The sequence below is a fragment of the Dreissena polymorpha genome, chromosome 13 (assembly GCF_020536995.1).
Source record: "Dreissena polymorpha isolate Duluth1 chromosome 13, UMN_Dpol_1.0, whole genome shotgun sequence".
Lineage (NCBI taxonomy): Eukaryota > Metazoa > Mollusca > Bivalvia > Myida > Dreissenidae > Dreissena > Dreissena polymorpha.
Genome location: NC_068367.1, coordinates 32,673,155 through 32,699,578, shown reverse-complemented (window position 1 = coordinate 32,699,578; position 26,424 = coordinate 32,673,155). Strand labels below are relative to the sequence as shown.

The window sequence follows — 26,424 nt, the reverse complement described above, 5'->3', positions numbered from 1 at the left end:
TATTTTTATTTACAGGAAGTTTAATATAGTAAAAATATGATAAATGGTTGAACATATTTCTTTGAGTATGTCTTCTCAAAACACAACTGTCAATTACCTTATTGAGGTTTTATAATCAGAAAAAAGATTACCGACCATCGCCAAAATAATCAAAGCATATGTCCTTTGAGATAAAATGAATTTGTCGTCATGCAAAACTGAACAATATGATTACTTATAATATTTAATATTTCCAAATATGTAGTTTATTTAATTAAACGTATTCGATACCATTCAAGTATATGTTTAACTGAATTTTGTCAGAAGTGCGTAAGCTCACGAGACCAATGAATTGTTTAAAAATGACGTTTTTATCGTTTTATTTTGCATTAGGACAGCTCTTGATTTAAAATTGGATGTATGTTTTATGTATAAAAGTCTATTAGAATTATATATGCTCAGTAAAGCATTGTATTATTAAGTTTTTTCGATCCAATGTATATAAGTGTTTTAACTTCACACGAATACCAACATCGTACATTGGTATCACAGTCGACACTATCATGTTCGCAAATCAGATTTATTGAGCCTTATTTTCAATATTTACGCAAATTTCTCAAATAGCGTTATCAGCGCGAGCGCTGCACAGATCCGCTAGATCGCGTTTCGTGGGATCCAAGGATCGCAATTACGATATAATTCATGGTTATTCATGTCATGATATATGCATAAGCATAATTTTGCCGTCTCAAACACTGTTTTACCTGCCTTTTTGATTTTGCATCAAGTGCTAAATCCATATGTTTAAACTTGATAAAATAAGATATTATTTCATGTACGTATGTTCAATGCGTGTTATTTCAATTTTTGAAATCCTAAACGCATTGCCGAATTTTGTTAGTGTGATGTTAACATATCCTATCTACAAATAAACAGTTCTAGATAAGTTCATGTAAATAATTTGTCCTGATTAAAAGCAGGCGAAAATTATGCTTTATGTGCAACGTCGCAACATCCTCGCGAAAAGCATTGGCGGTAATACTTGATTACTATTTTTTGCTGTCTATAGTGCTTCAATTATTGATATAGGCCAGTATTGATTTGTGATGAGTTCAGGGATTGTATACCACTTCCTTGTCAAAGCGTTAATGTGGCTGCATGAGCGCTGATTAGATGATAAAATTGTGGGGCAGAATAGATTGACAGCTAGCATCATGTCAAATTCAAAGCCAGGATTTTATCAAGTGTGGCGCAATTATGTAAAACTGTAAAACGTTTAATGTTGGGAAAGTATGGTTATGCATGACGCACTACAAAAGCAAAATACATTTACGAACTATCAAATCATGAATACAGTATACGTTGTTTGTGTCAGACTTCCCAATCGGAAGTTTCATCGTAACCTGTAACAGATCCGTTACATCGCGGTTCGCGTGATCCATAGATCGCGATTACGACATAAAGTGTCATGTCTTTCATGTTGTTATAAATGCATAAGCTTTCCAGTCTATCACTGGGAAGCAAGACCGCTGCTTCTGTTGCTGTCTTGCCTTTATGGTTACCTGTTACAATCGCTTTGCAACTAAATCATATCCCTTCGTAACTGTTGATGTATGATAACGAACTGAGATATTTAAATTACCTATTATTTAGCTATCGCGTTGTCTTGGCCGAAGGTAAGGGTCAGATGAAACTTCAAAGACTGTGTCAGAGATGAAAAAAAGAAATCTTACATTGAACATAGCAAATAATAACGGAAATCTTTGATCCGAATTAAGAATTTGAATTTAGTTATACGAAATTATTGCCTACGAATCAGGAACTGGTAATAAGTGTGTTCCTGATTCGGAAGCGTTTATCATACGATCACTTTCGGATATTTTGTTTCGATGCTGTGTGTGATATTTTAGCTTAATCATATTAAATAGCTGTGTTCTGTCACATTCATCCCTGTATAGTTTATTTGACGATCAACACTAAACAGAAGTATTATGAAAACACAATACATAACTGGCATTTTCTTACTATATATAAATTAACCAAAGAGTATAACATATAGTTTTACATGAAAATCATGTTATGTGTATTTTGGAAATTATACATATTTATTGTCATACGCTTTTACTCAGTTTTGATAAAAGAGAATTTGCTCAATTGTTCTTATTCAAACGCGAAAAAAACGCGGTTGAATAATAAAAAACAAAAAATATATATTCCTTGTTTAAGCCGAATAAGGAATTGGCATATTCTTACTTAAATGCTAGATAAGAAAAAAGTTACACCATTTAGATGAAAATCATATTTTATGTAGCCTCGATATTGAAACATTTATTGCAATACATTTCTACCGTTTTTTACTTAGGAAATTATCCGGTTTACTTTCCGCGGTTGAATAATGAAAAAAGAACCAGTTCCATATTCTTTTTTCAAGCCCATTTAAAAAAACTGGCGTTTTCGTACTTAAACATTAGTTAAATGAACCAAAGTGTACCACTTGTAAATTAAAATAATTGTTTATATAGGTTGTATATTAAAAATAGTAATAGCAGTATTTTCTTTCTTATGTTTAATTAATGATAACCTAGTTCATTTTTATCGGCTAAACAAGGAAGCACGAACCAGTTCCATATTCCGTATTCAAAGCGAATAAGAAACTGGCATTTTATTTCTTAAATATAAATGGACCAAATAATACTACATATCAATGAAAAATATTGTAAACGTAGGTTGGATAGTAAATATATATATGGTAATATAGTTATACAAAGATTTTAAAATGATAATACACTTCCTTCGCGGCTGAATAAGGAATACAGAATCAGGTGCGCACCTGCTCATCATCTTGACCATGACCCTTGTGTAGGTCCCTTCGGCCCTATACATATGCCAATGATGATGGTTGCCAGATATACCTTCGCCCTGCGCAAACAAGAAAATGCGTTTTCGCTGTAACAATATGAAACAAACACACGCTTTTACGATATGAGCATAGGTCTTTGAATCGAAAAAATATTAAGGCATCTCGATAAAACCTTTTAGTAAACTAGTCATCATGGCCGCTGCTTTAAGTGCAGTCTCGCCTTTATGGTGACATCAGCGACACCGAACTGACGTTGTAAGCGTTGTCCGAAATATGTGAAGTTCTCAAAATATACCGTCGATCTGCACGAGCGAGAAAACTATTTGCATTCTGTACGTATACAAAGCGCAACAGTTGCGCTAACTTCGGCGTATTAATGGTTTCTGGTTATTCAAACCGAATAAGGAACTGACATTTTCTTACTTAAACCATAAATTAAAATGAACCAAATGGTACTGCCTATCAATTAAAATCATTGCATGTGTAGGTTGGAAATTTAAGAAATGTTGCAATACATTTGTGTATATATTTTTATTAAAACCATAGTTCTCTTTTTCGGCTGAATAAGGAAAAAGGAACCATAGTCACTATTTACGCGTAATACTTGTCAGCCTCGAGACTAGAGCCGTTGTATATGTTCACATGACCCATTAACGCATACTATGGTTGAAGGTCCTCGGATATACCGTTGGTCTGCACTAGCGAGCAAATGCATTTTCGACTTTCAATTAGAAGACCAGAGCCGTTAAATAGGTCATCACGGCCATATGTCGCTGTTTATTTCGTTGATCTTCACGAGGAATAAATCGCATGTTCGACCCTAAATCGTTCACTAAGGTTTAAGTTCTCTTAATATACCGTTGGTCTGCATGGGCGAGGAAGAGCTTGTTCGACTAACCATCAAGAGCACGGACTTCTATGAAAATCTATGAACAAAACACGCAATTACAGCGAGTATGGGCATAGTTGTTGATATATATATATATATATATATATATATATATATATATATATATATTAAGGCATATAGATAGAACTTTCCAGTACACGAGCTTCCGGCGCAGCCTTGTCTGTATAGTTGCGTTAGTGACGTCGCACTGATGTCAACTCTGTCCGAACACAGAGCGCAACAATTACGTAAAATCGAATCAGGACCCTTTACCATCGAGGCTATCGACGTTTTGTAGATCTTCACGCTCCCTATTAATATTCCTAGGTTGAAGGTCGCCGTATGTACCGTTGGCCTGCATGAACGAGAAAACGCTAAGTCGCACTTGAAGAATCAATGAAGAAGACACGCTATTAAAGCTAGCATGAAACTTCCATTATATTAGCAGCACATGGACCGCTGCTTCCGGTGCGGTCTTTCCTTAATATTAACGTGTTTTAATCGCTTTGCATTTAATCATATCCCCTCGTAACTGTTTACTTATGAAAACGGAATGACATATACAAAACATCTCTAGTACTCAGTTTCGCATTGTTTTGACCAAATGTAAGGGTCAGATAAAACTCCAAGACCTATTACTGTGATAAAAAATAAAACAATCTTACATCGAACGTAGACAATAATACGAATATAAAGCCTCGCTATGATAGAAGTCTATGATCCCAATTTAAGTATCCGCAATGTCGCCAAGGTTCCTCTAGTACACTGGAAAGCAATATCGAATTGCCTCTGTACTTTAATTTATGTTTAAATGAAAAAACCCGTGCTCAAACGCACTCGAACATTTTGTTTTCTTCATGTTGTGTGTAGTCCGAAAACGCGTTTTCTCTTTCGTTTCGGAACATGACTTATGCGTCGACATTGAACCTTGACATACCAGTAGGGCCGTGATAAACCTTTTAAAAGTCACTGGTCTCGATGGTACCCAGCCCTACGCCAACGTTAGCTCCACAGGAAAAAAACACAGTTACATTTATTGTAATACCTAAATTGAATATATTCGAGTTGCCTGACAATCTAATTAATATGTCAATATTTTATATCCATTTGGTAACTTTTGACGACTTGGTTACATGTAACCAAACATTTGCTAAATCGGTGTCGATGAGAAACAAGGAACTAGTTACTTATTCCTTACGCGTGAATTAATTCATGAATAAAAAAATAACTTTTTGTTTTTGTATTCTTTGTAGTATGAATAAGGAACTAGGAAAAAGGAACAAACTTACTATCTATATAATATGCGTGGAATTTCACTGAAACCGCAATGTAATGTATTGCAGAAATAACTGTTTCTGAAAAGAAGGTTTAGATGGAAAATAATATGTCACATAACTATCAATTTACATAGCGTTTATTAACTTTTAACATTTATAATATCTATTCAAACTAAAACGCTTATTGATTAGTTCGGAATTAAACATCTTTACTCACAAAACCAACTCCGAGATGTTTATATTTGTAATTTGATATTGAAACATATTTTATGCTTATTCTTATTTAGTTATCTGCTTTTGTACTTACACTGTGGATTTTTTGTTTCTTGCAAATTCTGACAAAACAAAGTAAGAGTTACTTTAGCATGTTGTCATAGTGATTATCTTCTCGCGATATTCGCAACTATGTTTTGACAGCTTTTTACCTTATCATTCTACTTCTGATGCGTGAACTGTCATATTGCAATGAACATAATAATTTGGCGCTTACCAATCAAATTTATTGTTCTGCTTTTAATCAATAATAGTGGGCTTATTATAATGTAGTTTCCCAATAAAATCACTTTTTTGTTTAACGATGGGTTCGCAAATAAGTTTAAAGCTGCTCCCGATTTATTGAATAAAGGCATAAACACACGGATGCTAGTTTTTTTCTGATTAACTAATAATAACTTCAAAAATGCAACTCGATTTCTGATCTTAAAAACCCATAATGATAGGTTAACTGAAAGCTCTAAATGTTTTTTAAGAAGTTTTAATTTAAAAAAATGCGATTCAACAAAACCGAACCGCGATACATTATATTTTTCATATATTTTATATGTACACTATATTTGAATGTACCGCGGTATACCAATATACCGGTATATTGTTGCAAACCTTATATAAACACCAATGAATTTGTTATGTACATACAAACACATTGAATGGAAACTTCTTTGGTAAAATCATAACAAAATAGATACATTGAATGGAAACTTCTTTGGTAAAATCATAACAAAATAGATATCCAAGTTATATACGCCACATATTAAATACTGTTATGTTCTGTAGTATTTGTGATACAAAGAATTCTTCTAAGAACGTCATGTAACAAAACTGAATGAGCATTGCAGATTTATTATTAAGTCTTATATAAGTCAGCATACACTTGAGGCTCTCGTTCCGGATACTTAAAGCATGTAACTGCGGGGGGGATAATATATATATATATATATATATATATATATATATATATATATATGTGTTGCTATTTAATAATTGTGCTGTCAACATAAAGATGTTAAATAGAACGCTTTGTATCTTTCTGTTTAAGGTTTATTTAAAAATGTTATCGACATCAACAGTTAAACAAGTAATCAATACATACAATCACATACTCATGTTTTTTGTTCTCACCTACGCAAGGCTGTTACAGGTATGTTTAGAATTTGATTATTTTTTACAAGTTATTCTTCTTTAAGTTTAATTTTTTAATGATTTACCAATATCCACGTCAAACATGTTTTGTTGAAATGTCTTTAAAATAATTAATTTGATGAATCTATTATCAGAATAAATTTCTATGACGTAACTGCAAAGGAAATACATAACATACAACACACGCTTGCATAGTTAATACAATTTATTTTACGCTTTCCGGTGGTTTAGAGAGAAATATCAGTGAATTAAAACTGATAATTCACTGTTACAAACAATGAAAAATAACAGTAAAACTTATCGATAATTTCCAATGTTTAACTGTGAACTGACGTCATTGTTTTACGAAATGTCGTCATTATTTCAGCGAAATTTTCCAGTTAAATTCGTTAACACTGTAAATAAACGGCAAAAAAAACATAAATTGAAACACAAATATTGGATTCGGTGGAATATCGATTTTAATTCACTTGTGATTACAGAAAATATATATTCTCACTCGTGGCTGCGCCCTTCGTGAAAATATTATTTTCTATGATCACTCGTGAATTAAAATCGATATTCCATCGAATCAAACAAATATCCTCTATCTTATTGTAACATGTCAACGATTTACATATCAATTTAACGTAAGTTATTGAACTTTGTACAAACAAAATTATGACGGGGTCAGCAATTGCATTTTCAATTAATAATAGTCACATTTTCTCACGCTTTTTATAAGCGCCGATAAACAAGGGTTTTTTTAATATATAAATCAGAACAACGATATTAATGTCTATTTTGAACACTGTTATGATTGCACAATAAATTTAACTGAATTAAATTATAATGAATTAAAAGAAAATTATATACACTATTTTTGAACTGCATATTAATTTAAATCTTCAAAATGCTCACTCAATTTTATTTCAACAGTTTATATTTTAACATTTTATATCACTTGCTTTTACAGAGTGTGGCGGGGTCCTGACAGTTCCATTTGGCGTCATCACGAGCCCCAACTTTCCGTCGAATTACAGCAACAAAGTTCAATGTACCTGGGTCATCAACGCACCAGAGGACAGCCGGATCAATGTGCATACTTAACGTTTTAATTATTGTTCAATCAACCAACGACTGCGATACCTTTTTTTAATTATTGTGAATCATTTATTTAAGAAAGTGGCTCATATTCTCATAACATTTGACATTTAAAATTGATCATGTTTTTATTATTCATTTTTATTACAGTGTTACATTTACAGGTAATAATAAAACAAAATGTAGTCCAAGCTACACTATGCATTACGTGCACAAAGTTTCACCACAATGCATTCACACTTAATTACATGTCTTATGTGTTTTCAGGTGAACTTTACAGACTTTGCACTGGAGGTCGACTGCACTTATGACTACCTGGAGCTCTTCAACGGACCTAACGCCTCCTCTCCGTCAATCGGGAAATTCTGCGGGACAAGGTCACCTATGGTATTCAAGTCGCGGTCGAACTCTGCCCGTATTGTCTTCTCCACAGACTCCGGCGTTAGTTCGAGGGGTTTCAATCTTACTTACACATTCTCCGTACAAGGTAGACTAATTGTAAGAATGCTCCCTTTTGAGTCTCACCCGAAAATTATGTAATATAACATATTTATGATAAGTACATAACATTCAGTATATGAATGTTTCCATTATTTATAGAATGATATTTTTGATTTTGCGTTACACTTATTTACAGGTATCGAGTATGTGGGCTGTTATGAGGATAGCAGCAGCAACCGAATCCTTCAAGGCTCTAATTACTTTTCTGATTCGAACTCACCAGCGGAGTGTTCAAAAAACTGCAGCAACTACAAGTTTTTCGGAGTGCAGGTTGGTTGTAGAAATAACGTAGCACTTGTATAGCATAGATATTAAATCAACACAAAGGTATAAACTAATAGGAATACAAATCCTTTAGCTATGAAAATAACATATAATAGGCTTTATCCCTATTTGTTCCCTATTTGTTGTAGATTTTGTGTTGAACTTTTTATTATTATTGTGCTTGTATAAAGTATGACAAACGAGAGGCACCCATAGTGTATTTGAACAACATCTACTTACAATTTAGACAGTACCGCGTGAAAAACATGTACATATTGCATTCACTCTATTTTGTTCAATGATAGTATTGATGTTTCAAATTGTATTTATCATTTATAAAATGGTGCGTCAAAAAATAAGTGATAAAATTAAAAAAGGGTAGTTGTTGGACTTTTGAAGGCTGAACACGCGTATATGAGTATTTACAATGATTATCAAGCAATGGGGTATTCGATCTTTTTATGCTCCATCAAGAATATTAGTGATACTATTGAACGTCAACTCCAAAATATCAATCCTGACCTTCCAATTACAACGTTTAGATATCGCCGAAATGTGGCCATATCGGACGGCATCAGAGAAATCAATCGTATGATCGCCAAAGTTTATCTGCCTACCGAATGTGAGATGTTGCCCAGATAATGCATCTCTTAATGAACTGTATGTAACATTTTCACCAACATATTAAAAGCTAAACACAGAACAAAATGCAAAATTCATCAGATTAATATGGCGCAAATCAAAGATCTATAAATAAATGAAGATTGGGAACATTCATTCGGATAAAAAAAAAGTATCGGGAATCGCGCGGCGAAAACGAGATCTATATCACGTGACATCAATCGAGCAATCGCTGATCTCACTCTGTTATATTGCGTTATCATGCGCTACGGCAGCGTGTCCGCCGCTTGATTCCAATAACACCATTTCATGACTTCGCACAATAGAACTGAAAACATTTAAAACCTGAAACAAAGTTTCGATATTTATAGTAGCGTTGATATATTAAAAGTGATTTAAAAAAAAAAACATAATACATTTGAAAAAAAACATGTGTCTCTAAGCCAACATTAAGCAACAGTATTCAATGCCTAGTTAGCTTTTTTACAAGTACACCTTTCCATACGCCGTTTCCTTAAACTTGATAATTTCTTTTTGGATAAAATGAATAAAGTATAAATATAAAGGTGATATCCAAAAAGCCTTAGACATTATGCTATTAACTTTTTCGCAGGTATTAAATTACAATACTTCGAGAGATTTCAGGTCGAGTTAGACTATTTAAAAGTATATATCTGCCATTACTTTATTGTTTCTTTATACAAACTTCTGATTTACGTATCATTTAAAGGTAATATAAAAATGTACAAGAATAAAGAAAACTTTTTTTTATTTTAACGTAAAAAGTCTCGGAGATATTCATAAGCGAAGAATTGTAGTATTTCATACCAATGCAGATTTTTTATTGAATAGGACATATCTAAGCATGCATACATTTAGTAAACAAAAACTGAAAAAGTTGAGATCCCTGTGAACATTACGATGTTAAGACAATCTTCTATTGCCTATTCGTAACCAACGGTCATGCTATCTATCAATATTTTTTTGTTTCTGATTGAAATTAGTCCCGGAGACATTGCCTCTGTGGTGATACGCTTCATTCTTCAACCCAACAGCCAGAGTCAGAGTGTTCTTTTATTTGTACGGGCGACAGAAGCAAGATATGTGGCGCTGATTGGAGGATAAACCTATACAGGCATTCGGGTAAATGTACAGTTTTGTACGATATATATTAGTACATAATACGTCTTTAATTACGTGAAGCAATACACATCGTCAAACGCCTGTCGAAATAATAAGTAATATTACGATATTAATCTAACATGTTTTAAAGTTTATTATAAATAAAAGTTTAAAGTTTATTAAACAATATATTCAGAAGGCCCAAGTGGACAAAGTAAGCATTCAGTGTTTACAAAGTAAATAGTTTATAATTAAAGAATCTAATAATACATTTCACTGCAACAATACATACATGTATTATTAAATACTAGAGTATTATATTTACAACTATCGATAGTATATATGTAATTCGAATGTCCTATGGGTAATAACTTCAAATTCTAATGGAGCTTATTAATTGCACCAATATATCGCAATATATCAAATATATTATAATGTACATATTTTGGGTCTACATATGAAATAATGGTAACAGTTTCATTTTTATGTATAAATATATATATATATATATAAGAGAGTAAGATGACAATAATACAATTGCTTTCCTACATTAAGCTATCTTACATTTAGCTGTATTAAAATGCATGTCAATAATGGCTAAGACATGTAACAATAGCATTAGCATTTTCTTGCTATAGTCTATCAGCCAGATGGGTTGGGGTGTACCACTCGGGCGGGCAAAACAACACCTACCTTACTTGATTGTATACTCAATATACAGAAACATAATGTGTGATAACAAGCTCAGTTGGGTAGCTATAAGTAATTATTGAGCTGTTTCCATGGCAACCGTCAGGCTTTGACTAAATAGCTAGTTTAGGTAGTATAATTCTCAAATATTTCTTCAAAATGTGTTCTAGAAAAAAACGTTTGGTGTTAAAGGAAGATTATGATTATTACATAGTATGATCTGGAGTTTAAGATGCAAATTAGTACAATGCATTTGAATATTATAATGTTATACATTTGAATATGAATATTAATGAGATAGCAATAAAAGTTCCAAAAAGATAGCGAACCTCCAAAATACTACATGCAATTTGCGTTTCATTTTCTCCTAGACAGATGGAATGTATGCATATCAGTGCAAATGATGCTTACAACTATAATGCAAACAGTTAGGTCCCCTTAAAGAAATACGCAATTTGCAAATATGCATGTAAATATTCAGAAGTAAACAAATAGGATTCCACAGAACACTATTTTCCTGAAGACAATCGGTGTATTTGGTGAGTATTATCTTTCTTTGAACAGATTATTGTTCTTTTGGAATGCTTTTGGCTTGAATATGCTTATAAAACTGGAAAACCTTTCATTATCAACCCTTTCATTTTCGTTGTAAATAAAAAGTGGAGTAGTACTCGGATAGTCAAATTTTCGAATAAAACCTATACGAAGTTACCTATTTATTTGATTAGAGACACGATTACTTGAATTTGGTGCACATAAACATAACAATTGAAGGTTATACTAGTATATAGCTGTTGATTTTGCCTATTAAAACCTATCTTTCTCCATTCCTAGCCTTGCACTTACCTTTTTCCTCTCCATTTTGTAGGGTAGACGTAAAACCATTCATAATGGATGAACAATCAGACACAGATGATGAAGAACCGATACCGCCGTCCGGATTGTGTCCATCTAAATGTATCATACATTATGTACAAGAGCCCTCCAACAATAAACTTATTTCTCCCAAAGATATGCTATCATGGCAGTCTCTTCTAAATGGTGCCAAAATTCGAGGGCACAAAGCAATTCTTGACATTGCAGACGCTATTCCAGAAAACTCGTTTCCACAAGATCGTGTTTATTATCACAGAGACTGCAGAAGTAAGTTTACTTTGAAACGGGACCTTGAAGTAATTAAATAATCAAGCGAATTATTGCTTCAAGCTTATGATCAAGCTGGCACAAGTGCTTCTTCTGAACGTCAAACCAGAAAGCAAACTGGATTACAGTCTACTTCTTCATCTAGAGTATAAAGCCCTGTATGCCTTATATGTCAGAAAACTAGCAAGTATAAAAAGGGTAGTCATACCAGAGAGGTACTGATAAAATATGGTGATCTTAGAGCAGACGAGACACTGAGAAATAAAGCCATAGAAAATAATGACAGCAGAATGATAGCGTTGATTTCAAGAGAATTGGTTGCTGCTGAAGGTCATTATCATCGTTCATGTTACCGATGTTACACTCGACAGGTGACACAAAACAATGACGATATAGAATCGGATGAGTTGAATGAAGAAGATTTGCGTAACCAGTTTTACACAGATGCGGAAAAGACTGCTTATGCAGAAATCTATAAAGAAATTAGAGATTTGTTTTGTGTACCAAAAGTTGTCAAACTGCCTGAGTTAAGAGAAAGCATGAAGACACATATGAGAAACGGTGGTGTTTCTGAACTGAAAGAATCAACCAGAACGCATATGTTTAGAAAGATTAAAACAGAGTTTAATGATAGCCTTAATTATACTTAAGATTCTCAAAATAATGTGTTTATCTACCCAGACAATCTGACGAGAGAGCAACTTGTGAAAGAGAATCAAGATTTGGAATCTTAAATCAATTATCTCTTGGCAAGAGACGTAAACACAAAAGATGAATATATCAACGTAGCTCTTAAGCTGAGGCAGAGTATTCAAGATCAAGATAAAAATGAGTCATGGCCACCACTTCCGTCAGACTTAGTAAATGCCAATGACTACATCCCAAAAGAATTACTTAATTTCTTGAAAGTACTTTTGACTGGAAAACCAGGAAATGCAGATAATTCAGAAAAAAAACTCACGTGTTGCTTTATCTAAAGGGCAAGAAATAGTTTATCATGTTACCCATTGTAGAATAAAAAACCCAAAACATACACTGCTTCAAGACATTGACTGGAATTGTAGAACTAGTCAAAATATTGAACAGACTTGGACATGGAATTTCAAATGAACAAATCGAAGATATTGACACAGAACTTTGCTTAGACAAATTCAGTAGATATCAAGACACCGTGCCTTTACCTGAATGTATTTATCAAAATGTTCCAACGACATTAGCCTGGGACAACATAGACCGATTAAAAGAGACATTGAGTGGCAAAGAAACATCCCATAGAATAAATGGGTTTGCTGTTCAGAAGAAGACGTATGGTCATTTCCTGCCAATGAGCCAAGGTTCCCATGTGGTGAAAAGTAAGAAAAGATCAATCACGCCGACATTGCCTACTATTCCTGAATACAATGCTGGAGAACGAGTTGGTCCACCGAGTAGAAAGTACATTGCTTTGAATGAAACTGAGGTAATCGATAATTGCTTCAGAAAAGATCTTCTGTGAATGCTAAGTAGACTACATTGCTCTTCTAATCAAACAATCAGTAGCTGGACAGGTTTCAATATTCTTACCAGGGACAATGTCCAAATAGAGCCTGACAACATTGGTTACCTGCCAACAATTAATTCCCCAGCAATTCAGCTCAAAACTGTTCATGAAGTACTGAAATTGTCAGTTCAAACTATGCATTTTCTAGAATTGCCAAATATCGTTGTTGTATTTGACCAAGCTTTATATGCCAAAGCTACAGATATACTGTGGAAACACAGCGATTTATTAAAAAATGTTGTACCTAGAATGGGTGTATTTCACACTATTTGTAATCTCCTCAGTATCATTGGAAAGCGGTTCGCAGACGCTGGGTTGAAGATCCTATGTATAGAGTCGGGAGTCGTAGCAGAAGGTTCTGTAAATGGTGTGTTGCAAGGGAGAATGTATAATCGAGCTGTCAGATTTCACAAGTTGTTGTTCGAAGCACTCCTACGCCTTGCAAGGAAAGATTTTAGCGCTAGTTGTATAAGAGAAGATGAAAGTTTGAAACAGAAAGTATATGAACTGAATTTGAAAATCGATGAGATGAGCGACATTGTATGCGGAGATACCTTTGCTGAGTTACTGGGAGCACAAGAGTTTTTAGATACATCAGAAAAATTCCATCAATATCTTCAATCACTTAGAAATAAGGGAGACCTGTCTGCTTTCTGGATGACATATATCGACCTGATACAACTGATGTTGAATTTGTTGAGAGCGTCAAGAGAAGGTAACTGGAAGTTGCACTTACAGTCTATTCATGACCTTATTCCATGGTGCTTCGCATATGACAATATCAATTATGCCCGTTATTTGTCAACTTACTACGCAGCGATGTCTCATTTGCCTGTTGAAAACCCTCATGTTCATGAGTATATGCAACAAGGAGGCTTTTCTGTACAAATACGATCAGCAAACCCATTTGGAAAGATTCCAGTTGACCAAACAGTGGAAGAAACTGTCAATAAGGATACACAGACACAAGGAGGGACAAAAGGCTTCTGTTTAAAACCTGGGTCAGTGATTCGATTTTACCTTACTGCTGAATATCGAAGCTCATATTTGCAATAATTGAAAGAAAGTGTCAGCATATGTGATCCTAATAGTCGTCATGCTGACCTAAGTGAATCAAGAATAAGTAAAGATGAGACAGATGTCCAAAGTCTGATAAACATGTTGGACAATGACTGGGTCAACCCATTCAATTCAGGGGATCAGGATCTAATAAGCTTATCTACAGGAACTTACGCTACGTCAGATGTACAAACAGACTTGATGAAAGCAAGGGATATTGGAAAAAGAGCCTATGAAGAATTTAGAACTGAAAGACTTGAGCCTGGGCATATGAAGGGATTTCATGACCCTATCTAAACTCAAAAGCTGAAAACATTCAGCTCAATGAATAAGAAACGAGTTGTTAAAACTGAAAATCAAAATGCAAGTCTGAAAGCAGATCGTAACCTGTTCGCCCATATGATATTTATTGCGCAAACAAGAGAACTAGACATGAAAGAAGTCTTACGACACCCTTTGGGTCCTATACCTTGGGCAATTGCAGCTTCTGATGGGACAATAAGAAAAACATCAAAATCAACACTGATAAATGAAATAATAAAGAATGTGAAACCTGCAGAAGAGCTTGGTAATCACAGAGCTTGTATCATAGATGCCATGGCACTGTTACTCAAAGTCAATGGAAATCAGATGACATTCGCAGATCTGTCACAATACATACTGTCATTGATCTTGGCTGAGAGCAAAGGTTGTGATAGAGTTGATATGGTATTCGATGTTTACAAAGAAGGTTCGATCAAAGATGCTGAACGTGTTATGAGAGGATCAGAAGACAGCACTCATTTTAAGAACAGTTTAATGTTCAGCAATGGAGAACATTTCTGAAGGGTTCGGAGAACACGAAAAACCTTATCAAGTTTCTTGTCAGTGAATGGAAACAACCCAAACAACAGGAGAAAATCGCAACTAAGCAGTTACTTGTGGCATGTGAAGACAAGTGTTTTTCCATCACTAAATATGGATGTGAAGAAATAGATGAGCTTCGGTCGTCTCAAGAAGAAGATTACTGCTACATGCCAAGCACACATCGTTTAATGGATTTAGCTCCGTGATAGTTGTCTCAGAAGATACAGATGAAACAGTTTTGTGTCTTGCAAATTCATCAGCTATCCAGTGTCAACTCTATCAGAAAAAGAGCTCTCAGACACGAACACAGTACATTGATATCAAGAAGTTGGTATGTTCAGTCGGCCATGATTTGTGTGAAGCCTTGCCAGGTTTACATTCTTTCACAGGCTGTGACACAGTTCGTGCGTTTGCAGGTCGTGGAAAAGTAGCTGCCTTTAAACATATGAAAGCAGTGAATGGTTTTCAAGATACTTTCAAACAACTTGGTACCGATTGGCAACTGTTTGATGTATTATACAAAAGACTCGAGGAGTTTATCTGCATCCTCTATTCATCAAGAAAGCCCACAACTGATGTTATGGAGCTAAGTTACCGCCTTTTCTGTGCCAGAAAGGGTTTAATTGAATCGTGGCAGTTACCACCCTGTGCAGCTTTCCTTAAGATGCATTCCATGAGGGCAAACTACCAGTGTGCGATATGGAGGCGTTGTCTTGAGCCCAATCCTCATATACCATCTCCCATAGGAAACGGTGGTGTCTCAACAATGATTCTGATGACCGGGGTAACAAATCCCTAGATGTTGAATGGAATGATGTTCCAACTGCACCAGATGCTGTTTTGGAAATGTTAATGTGCAGTTGCTCTCGCGAATGTAAATTGGAAACCTGTCCCTGTCTAAAATATAGACTGAAATGTACACTGATGTGTAAGCTAAAAACATGTTCAAATCAGCAGGAAAACGATGAACTGTATACGTCAGACAAAGAAAATGTTGACTCTGATGAATCAGATAGTGAAGCTGATTAACTGATCTTTAAACAACTGATCAGTTATAACATATTGACACTTAATTATACAATGATGATGATAACACAGATACTTGAAGAACGCAGTACATGTATCGTGACTTAAGCTACTGACATTTCAAGGCGGTCCACCCACCTTCACTTTTTTATTGATTAAAGTTATATTTTTCTCAATATGTACACACATATGAAACAATCAGTTTCAATGGGTCGAACTAAGTATTTTCACTAGCAAAATTATATTATTTAGCTTATATAGTTATGTTCATTATGTATTCAAGACCAACGTGTTTTGTACCATTTGATAACAAATCAAGTTATACGGACTCGGTTTTCATGTGCTTTTTCTTGGTTTTGCATCCCCATAACTTTAACAATTTATGAAAATTAAGCTGATTGATACCACATATTCAAAGGAGAAACAAGCGATGTGTTTGTGATACACTTTGTCCCTATATCTATGACCTTTGACATTGAAGGTTGATCTTGACCATGACCTTTCACCACTTAAAATATGCTGCTCCATGAGATACACAGGCATGCCAAATATCAAGTTGGTATCTTCGTTATTGCAAACGTGTACATTAAATGAGCGATTTTGACCAATATCTTTTTAACTTTGACCTTGAATGATTACCTTGACCTTGACCTTTCACCACTTTAAATGTGCAGCTCCATGAGATACACATGCATGCCAAATATGAAGTTGCTATTTTTAATATTGAAAAAGTGTTCATTAATCGAGCGATTTTGGCCCAAATATTTGACCTTTGACCTTGAAGGATGACCTTAACCTTGACTTTTCATCACTCAAAATGTGCAGCATTATGAGATACACATACATGCCAAATATGAAGTTGCTATCTTCAATATTGCAAAAGCTATGACACATGTTCAAGTTGGGGCACAAAACAAACCAAAAGACAGGGCAAAGACAATATGTCCCCACTGTAGTTGTTTTGGGACATAGAAAAATACCAAAAGCTACCAGTACCAGACTGTTATCAACCATTTTCATATGCTACTGGCATGCATCTTCCAAGATATATAGGTTTAGTTTTGCCCCCCTTACTGGTACACCCCACCTCAATTTTGGGTACTTGGCTGAAGGACTACTGCCTATACGAAACGACAATACTGGAAGCACTACGGCTCTGATCACATTACAATATTTGATATAACTGCTAATATAACATGGTGTCTGGAGATAACCAAACACACCACATGGTCAAAACGTCATATAATATGCCATAAAAATAAAAAAATAAAAATACACCAGTTCTGAGTTAAATAGTTGAATCTTATTAAATAGCTGTAATGCAATGCAATACAATTCTTATAATAAAGCAGTAATGTCGCAAAAGAATTTAGTTTATGGCACGATATCGTAACAATTCCTTTACTGAAAAGATAATGCTGACAATGGAAACAACAACAACAAAACAAACAAACATTCAAATACAGTTTTTTCCGCTTAATTTAAAGCGACCTTTTAACACATTGTTTATATCCTTACTAAAAATGATATGTATATGTTAGAGCATAGATTGTGTAGCAACGTTTTATTTTCAGTTGATCTTAATTCTGAAAACATTCTACACCCTTAAACAAAGAGAAATTAACATTCTTATATTTAACACGCATTACACTTTCTTTCTCCTAAAGTAACGGGAGAAGGTTTAGCCCATCTGCTACTTTCTATATACAATCTATGTGAAGAGCATGTAACATTTACTACGTGTATTGCCCATTTAGACAGTTTATCAGGGTTAAACACTTGTTCTAATTTGGATGCTGACATGTTTATATGTTAGGCCTTGTTTGAGACGTTGAATTGCAACTTATGCAACATTTATCAATAATATGTTTCAATATGTAGAACTAAATAAAGTATGCTCAAACATGCCGTGAAAGTCTTTAACAGACTCTTGAAAGGTTTTTTGATATTATCAGTATCAATTTAATTGGCAAACATTGATGAATATTTATTTTAATCAGATTGTAGCTAATGTGCAAATGATTGCACAATGATTCACAATAATATAGTTGATGTACTTTATGTGGAAATCAACTAATCTCCGGGTACTAATAACATTTATGTCACATGAATGTTCGCGTTCTGATAAAAGGTCTTAGGTAAATATTTAGAATGAAAATAAATTGCTCCTTTGATATCGGTCATTATTATTTTTTAGCTCATGTAACTAGCGGAAAAAAACGTTTTCGCGAAGGTTAACACAATCTATTGTTGTTCACATTTTATTTTGACTGCCTTTTTTCCAAATGCCGCTTTGTCCATTGGCCTTAGGGGAAAATCGCTGCATGATGAACAATGTACTTCAAACGCGACCATTGCAGAGAAAATGCAAACTCCTATACGCAACATACAGTTTGTGCAGGGGACAATCAATATCTCCGTTTTGGTATTTTGTGAAATTATGAATTACCGACAAGCAAGGAGCGTACTTTAACTCTGATTGTTAGTGTCACGTTACCTTACAATAACCTCGCATTTTATGGGCATGTAACTGCTCTGGTGATTTCATATAACAAACGCGTATTTACAATTTTGACATAAATATTCGCATTCAGTACCATTCTATCCTGTCTGATTACGTTGAGAACTATTATTCATACAACAAACGAAACAGTTGTTTCAGGAAAAAAATTGTGTTCATGTATTATTGGTTACTCAAACACTGAGAAAGTTAGCGTTTATACTGTTGTTTGCAAAAGAAACTAACACATCGTCTTAACAATCAATGACAAAAAAAAAAAATTCTGAATTCAAATAATATAAAATTCATGTATTGCAAACCTTAAGCCACCATGGAAATAATTGGCACCTACATGTATTGACTCGTTTTAGTGGTAAAATGTAAATGTGTTGCGAAATCGCTCAGTTGCACTCATCATGTATCCTACATTGAAGTATAAAGTAAATAAAGGGTGATCAACTAGAATAATGATTGGGTTTCAGTGGTTTTGATTAACTATTTTGTGACAATGTGCAAACATTGCGTTTTATACACTTATCTTCAATAATGTCCGTTCAAGTAAATAAACGTAGTTGAAATCTATAGTACATTAATTGTAACTAAAGACGAGAATATATAATGATCTTACTATCAAATCATAAACATGCCACACGTTTTCGTTGTCAGATTGCCCTCTAGGTAGTAACAGCGTGAACTGTTCCAAGCAATGCAATTGCCGAGTGGGCTCATGCGACAATGTTACGGGTGCATGTGGAAATGAGGGCTGTACAGACGGATGGACAGGGCTAGCGTGTAATGAACGTAAGTTGCCAAAGGTTATTAATGAAATAAAAACGCACAAATCAAACAAATATCTCATATATGCAAATAAGATATATATATATATCTTCCGCATATAATACTCTAAAATATGTCAACAGATAGACAATTTTTGATTCATACAAGTGCAAAGATATTTATTAACACAAGGTAGCATCCGCATATTATACTCTTAAATCTGTCAACACATCGACCATTTTAGATTTATAAATATGCAAAAACATATATAAACATATACATAACGTACAACAATACCAGTATAGATTTAGATTAATTATTTCAGTGTGTAATGTTATGCACACAAACAGTGTCAATTTATATTAATTAATTGCACATGTAAGTCACAACTTACAAAGAGACGCTTGCTAAAGTTATACAATGTTATTGGAAACGCGATTTGGAATGTACGCAAAACTGGTTATGTTATATTCTATCTAGCTGTTAAACGAAACACATGTCAATCAGGTTATTAGAATTTTCGCTTGTGTTTGTTTTCAGGCTGTGCACTCGGAAGTTACAGCGTTAACTGTTCCAAGCAATGCCATTGCCGTGTGGGCTTATGCGATAGTGTTACGGGTGCATGTGGAAATGGGGGTTGTAAAGACGGATGGAAAGGAATAGTATGTAATGAAAGTAAGTTGTAAGCAAATATTAGTAAAACAAAAACACACACATCAAACACATATTCCATATACGTCAATAAGAAAAGTAGCTCCCGCATATAATACTCTAGAAATCTGACAACATATTGCCATTTTATATTTATATATGTGCAAAGATATATAAGACCACATACGTTATGTAAAGCAATATATTTATACATTAAGATTAATTATTTGAGCAGATAAATGGAATGCATATAAAAAGTGTTAATTTCTATTACTTTATTGCACATGAAAGACAAAACTTACGAAGACAGGCGTGCTTATTGTATGAAATGTTATCGGAAACACGATTAAGAATTTACGTAAAACTGGTTATTTTCATATTCTATTTTATTGTAGAACAAAATGGAAGCCACTCAGGTTACCAGAATGTTCACGTGTTTATTTCCAGGCTGCCCACTCGGAAGTTACAGCGTCAACTGTTCCAAGCAATGCCATTGTCTTGTGGGCTCATGCGACGGTGTTACGGGTTCATGTGGAAATTATAGATGTAAAGACGGATGGACAGGAATAGCGTGTAATGATAGTAAGTTTTCAATTGCATTTGAATTAAAAAACAAACACACGAACACAAAAAATATCACATATATTTAAATAGCATCATGTAGCCTTTGCATATGACACTATAGTAAACTGACGACAGATCTTTAGATTCGTACATGTGCAAAGATATGTATGACACATATATAATGCAGAGATTTAAGGATTGTTTTGGTTTACGTATTTAAGCGGATAAATGTTAATCTCATACACATTGTTAATTGTTAAAGGTTATTGCACAGTACAAATTGTACACTTAGAAAGACACAATTGCTTGATTTATACAAAACCCATTGAAACAACGATTTTGAAATTACGCAAAACTGTAAACTTTAAAAGTTTTTTGTATTGTAAAACGACATACATTTAATACAGGTTACAAAACAAAGTATTGATTTAATAAGATTCTATATAAATATGCACACGAAGCGTTCGCATATGCATAATAAAATGTGTTAAATCGTTACAGCATGCAATTCATGCACATTTATGGCAAGCTGCCCCTCTATATGCCATTTCATCGACTATACAATCTGCTACCATCTGTAAAATCGCTGAATCGCAACAAAGCTTATGGATGTGATAATTTGTTAAACGCGTTCTCTATTGACACTATTGATATTTTATCAGGCCGTTGGGTGTGAGCTACTCAGAACAATCATTTATTCGGGCTTTTTGCCCGAGAAGCGGACAAAGGCAATTATTATCTCATTACATAAAAAAGGCTCAACTATTGACGTTAATATTTACAGTGGCATAACTTTTGGTAGTTGTTTATCTGAAATGTTTACTACAGCTCTAAATAAACATATCGAACATGTACAATGTATGTGAACAAAAAATATTTTTTCTGACGCCCAATTCGGAATTCTCAAAGCGCTCTACAGTTGACGCACTAATTATTCCTTTGTCACTCATTCAGAATTATTTGTTTTAAAACAAAGGCTTAATGTTATATTTGTTCATATGATGACATATTTTGATTCAATATATAGAAATGGTATGTGGCTAAAATTTGTATAAATCTGGAATACATGGCAAAATTGTAAGAATTGTTAAGGACTTGCATTGTAATGTAAAAGCATGACTTTTGTGCTAAATAATAATAATAGTAAATGCTAAATAATGCTCTAACTACTCTGATTATTTTAACTACACCTTTGGTTTAAGTCAAGGGGAAGAAATGTTCCGTTATTGTTGTTCCTATTTGTTGAAGATTTAGAACTGTTCCTATCACAAGATGATCAATCATCTTTGCCTATTGACGACATTGTTTTAATACTTTTGCTTTTTGCCGATGATACGGCCATTATAGGCAAAACACCTGAAGTTCAGTATATTTTAAATAAGCTCTATGAATAATGTGATTTATGAGGTTTAAAGGTTAATATTGATAAAACGAAAATGATATTTTTTCGGAAACGTGGAGGTGTATTAGAATCTCAACATTAGCAATATAATGGGCATCAAATTGAAGTAGTTAATACTTTTAATTATTGAGAGAATGTCTTTAACTATATTGGCAATTTTGACCTGAATCAAGAGCATTTAGTCTGTAAGCCCCTTAACGCCATGAATGTTTTACTATGTAAGTGTAATAATTTAAAACCTATAATGTATTGCCAATTATTCGATACCTTTGTTGGATCTACGTTAAATTATCCAGCAGAAACATGGGGATATTCAAAAGCGAAAGAAATCGAAAGAATACACTTAACATTATGTAAACGAATACTTAATGTTAAACCTAATACTTGTAATGCCACAGTTTACGGTGAATGGGTACATACCCACTATATGCAAAAATATACATCCGTATGTTCAATTATTGGTTTAAGCTTGTATCTACAGATAATATGATTTTTTTAAATGGTAATGAATAATCATTTGATAACTGTTTTAAAAGCCATCGTACCTGCGTATATACTATTAAGCTGATGTTGGAAACGCATGGTTTGTTTAATAACGTTCACAATATTAACCCCTAAAGAATGTGAACATAATAAATGTTTACAACAAAGAATTGACACCTTGACACAAGAATGGTTTGGTACCCTAGTAAATAGCTCTGTTTAAGAAATCTATAGGCAATTTAAACAAATGCTAGAGTATGAAATATATCTGGATGTTCTCCCCAAAAGATTTTATTTTTGTAGACTGCGCATGTCGGCAAATCCATTGCGTATCCAGTCAGGTAAATATGCAAGAAATAATACACCGAGACAAGTACGATACTGTTTAATGTGTAACATAAACGACATAGAAGATGAATATCATTTTGTAGGTGTGTGCTCAAGATACCAAACCGTAAGAAAAATGTATATCAAACTTAGTATATAAATATTTAGAATTACTAAAATCAAGTAGCAAAGCATAACTTAGTAAACTATCCATTTTTTATATAAGAATCACTCACTATGCGGTCTGAAAATTTAAATAATCTTGATATATCTCATACAAACTTATGTATGTCGATTTAATTACGTATTAATACAAACGGAACAATGATAAGCATTTATCAATTGCAGAAAATATTTATGGATTTTTTTTTCTAAATTGTTAGCTGTTTAAAAATACAAATAATCATTGTATGTATATAAAAAAATTGTTAAACACGTCTTTATACATATGTTTTGAAAATTCAAATTTATATTCAATATTTGCAAATCTACACAACAGAAATTGTATTTTCATTATGTAAACAACATTTTCCTAACTTTGTGTTGTTTTTTTTTTGTTTGTTTGAACAACTTCACAAAACACGCAAATATGAACGCCTTATCATGTTGACATATTTTTTGTAAATGTATGTGTTTAGACGTATGAGTCTGTCTGTTTTGATGGTAATTGTCGCACTAATCAATTCGCATCTTGATGGACGCAACTACATCGTTGTCACGTCACTGTATGTTACTTATTGAATTCAGTCGTGTCCGGTAATCTTTGCGTCCAGTAATATTGCGCACTTAACAGTTTGTACACTGCGTCTTATTTACTAACATAAACTTTTGATATTCATATTATCGACTGATGTTTGATAAAATTTCATTATGGACGACATTGTTTTTATGCAACTATTTCTATTTGTTATCAGAATCTCCAAGAATTATTCACTTCATTTTTCAATAGCGGGTAAAATAATAGCATATGTATGATAATAATTGTATTATTTCCTCACACAGTTGTGTCATCGATTTGATCTGAGTTGTAAGCAGAGAACGACGTATGCTTCCTTAGTTTTGCATTTTACCATAAAGTCCAATACTTATAAATGCCCGTCATACGTAAAGACCGCATGTTTTTATCTACGGGAAGTCTGATATTCAAAAATATATCTAATGGCTAAACATATTGCTTTGAGTATGTTTGTCTCAAACACTTTAATAAGCTAATTGGGTTATTATAATAAAGCAAAAGATTACCGACCATCGTCAAAAAAATCGAATCATAGGTACTTTGAGATAAAAGAAGTCTGCTGTGATGCAAACATTAACACAAGGATAACTTATACTATTTAATATTTAAAATAAATATTGCGTAAGCTTACGAGACATTGGAATTATTTGAAAATGAAGTGTTTTATCATTTTTAATTTGGATTGGGACTGCCCTTTATTCAATATTGGCGATATGTTTGTATTTATAAAAGTCGATTAGAATTATACATGCTCAGTAAAGCATTACATAAATATGTGATTTCGATCCAATGTATATAAGCCAACTAAGTGCACTAGAATACCAAACAACATCGTACATTGGTATCACATTCGACACTATCACTATCGCAAATCAGATTTTTTGTTGGCCTAGTTTTTTGTATTAACGCAAACGGCTCAGATGGCAACATCAGTGCTAGCCCTGCACATATTCGTTACACGATCGCAGTTCGCGGGATCCATTGATAGCGATTACGATATAACTTTACAGGTCATTAATGTAGTTATATATGCATAAGCATTTGTCACATAATCGTTCATAGTTCATGGACGACACATAGTTACTAGCAACGTTCATTTCTCTTAAATTACTGATGTGTAGCCTATCATTCGATATCTCGTCATGCGCGTATTGTCATGATGACGAGATTTGCTTTAACTACCATTTTCCCGTGTCGCGCATGGGACAAGTCCGTCCATCTCTATTAATGTTAATTTCTCTGCATAATGTGGGATAGAATATTCAACAACACCATATATCAGTTTCTAATCCAGTTTAATGTCTGACATAACTAATATTTTCAGTTGTACAAATACGTTGTGATTGCTACATGATTGTGTCTTTTTCCATCTGTTCACCTCTAGATCTAAATGCTAACTGACTATTTCCCTCTAACATTTGCCCCGTGAAACTCAGTTATGAATCCCATTGGTCAGTGTTCTATGCGTGCTTATTGCTAGTTGGCTAGATTACTAAAGATACTGAATCAATGAAGCCCTGGGGACGGGATAAACAAACCATCCAAATATTTACAAGCTTTATCTGTATAAAAACTTTTGCTTGACCAATACAAACATACCCGGCCTTGTGTCAACTATACTATTCTTTAATCTCTCCCTCATCGATAAGCTTATGTGTACATATGTGCACTTTGTGACTGTAATGTTTCAATAAAGTAATCCCAAAATATTCCACCTACAAATTCCTACCATAACGTTACACATTGTTTGGCCGTCTCCAACACGTATTTACCTACCTTTTTGTTGTTTCATCAAGTGTTATATACATATGTTTAAAACAGTTCAAATAAGATATTATTTCATGTTAGTATTTCAAATGCGTGTTATTCAATTTTTGTAATCCGAAACGCATTTCCGAAGTTTGTTAACGTGAGGTTAACAAATATTACCTTCACTTAAACAAATAAACACTTCTAGATAATTCAATGTGAAAAAATTGTCCTGATTAAAAGCTGACGAAAGTTTGGCTTCATGTACAACGTCGCATCATCCTCGCGAAAAGCGTGAGCTTTAATACTTGATTACTGAATAAAAAGTTAAAGTTTTTACTTTTTGTTACACAATGTGAAGTGAATTTTTATATGAAAATCCTTTTCTCTTAATTAAAAAATCTTGTATGCTGTCTATATTGCTACAATTGTTGAGATAGGTCAGTATTGATTTGTAAAAAGTTCGGGCATCGTATACATCTCAATGTGAAATGCTAGTATTCAGCTGCCTGACTAATGATTAGCTGATAAGATTATGAAGTGGGTTAGATTGACAGCTAGCATCATGTCTAAGTCCAAGATGATGTTGTCATTCAACTGCGGGGAGGGAAGGGGGGCAGAGTAAGATTTGTTCCACTGTTGGACTGGGGCGGGGGCTGTAAGAACTAAGTGAACTAAGTGTACATTTAATTGTCATATAGTGATATGTTTTCATTTAATAATGGTGCTTTTAACATTAAGAAGTTAATAAAACGCTGTGTATAAAATATGCGTATTCTTTCTGTTAAATGTTTATTAAAATTGTTTTTGACATTCAACCGTTCAACAGGTAATAAATAAAAAAAACAATATTCATGTTTTTTCTCACCTAAACAAGGCTTTTACATTAGATACTGCTAATCGTGTATGTTAAGAA

At 33.7% G+C, this 26,424-nt stretch overlaps 1 protein-coding gene across 5 annotated transcripts in view; it reads left to right on the top strand.

Moving 5' to 3' along the window:
• LOC127856240 (multiple epidermal growth factor-like domains protein 10) overlaps window positions 1-26,424 on the top strand; it is a 91,907-nt gene that overhangs the window by 26,013 nt on the left and 39,470 nt on the right. The window contains exon 6 of one of the 5 annotated variants that reach the window (XM_052392332.1): window positions 20,695-20,829. The exons of the other annotated variants lie outside the window; for them this stretch is intronic. Within the exon in view, the coding sequence (XP_052248292.1) occupies window positions 20,695-20,829 (135 nt within the window). The remainder of the gene's footprint in view (window positions 1-20,694; window positions 20,830-26,424) is intronic. 5 annotated transcript variants of the gene reach the window in all.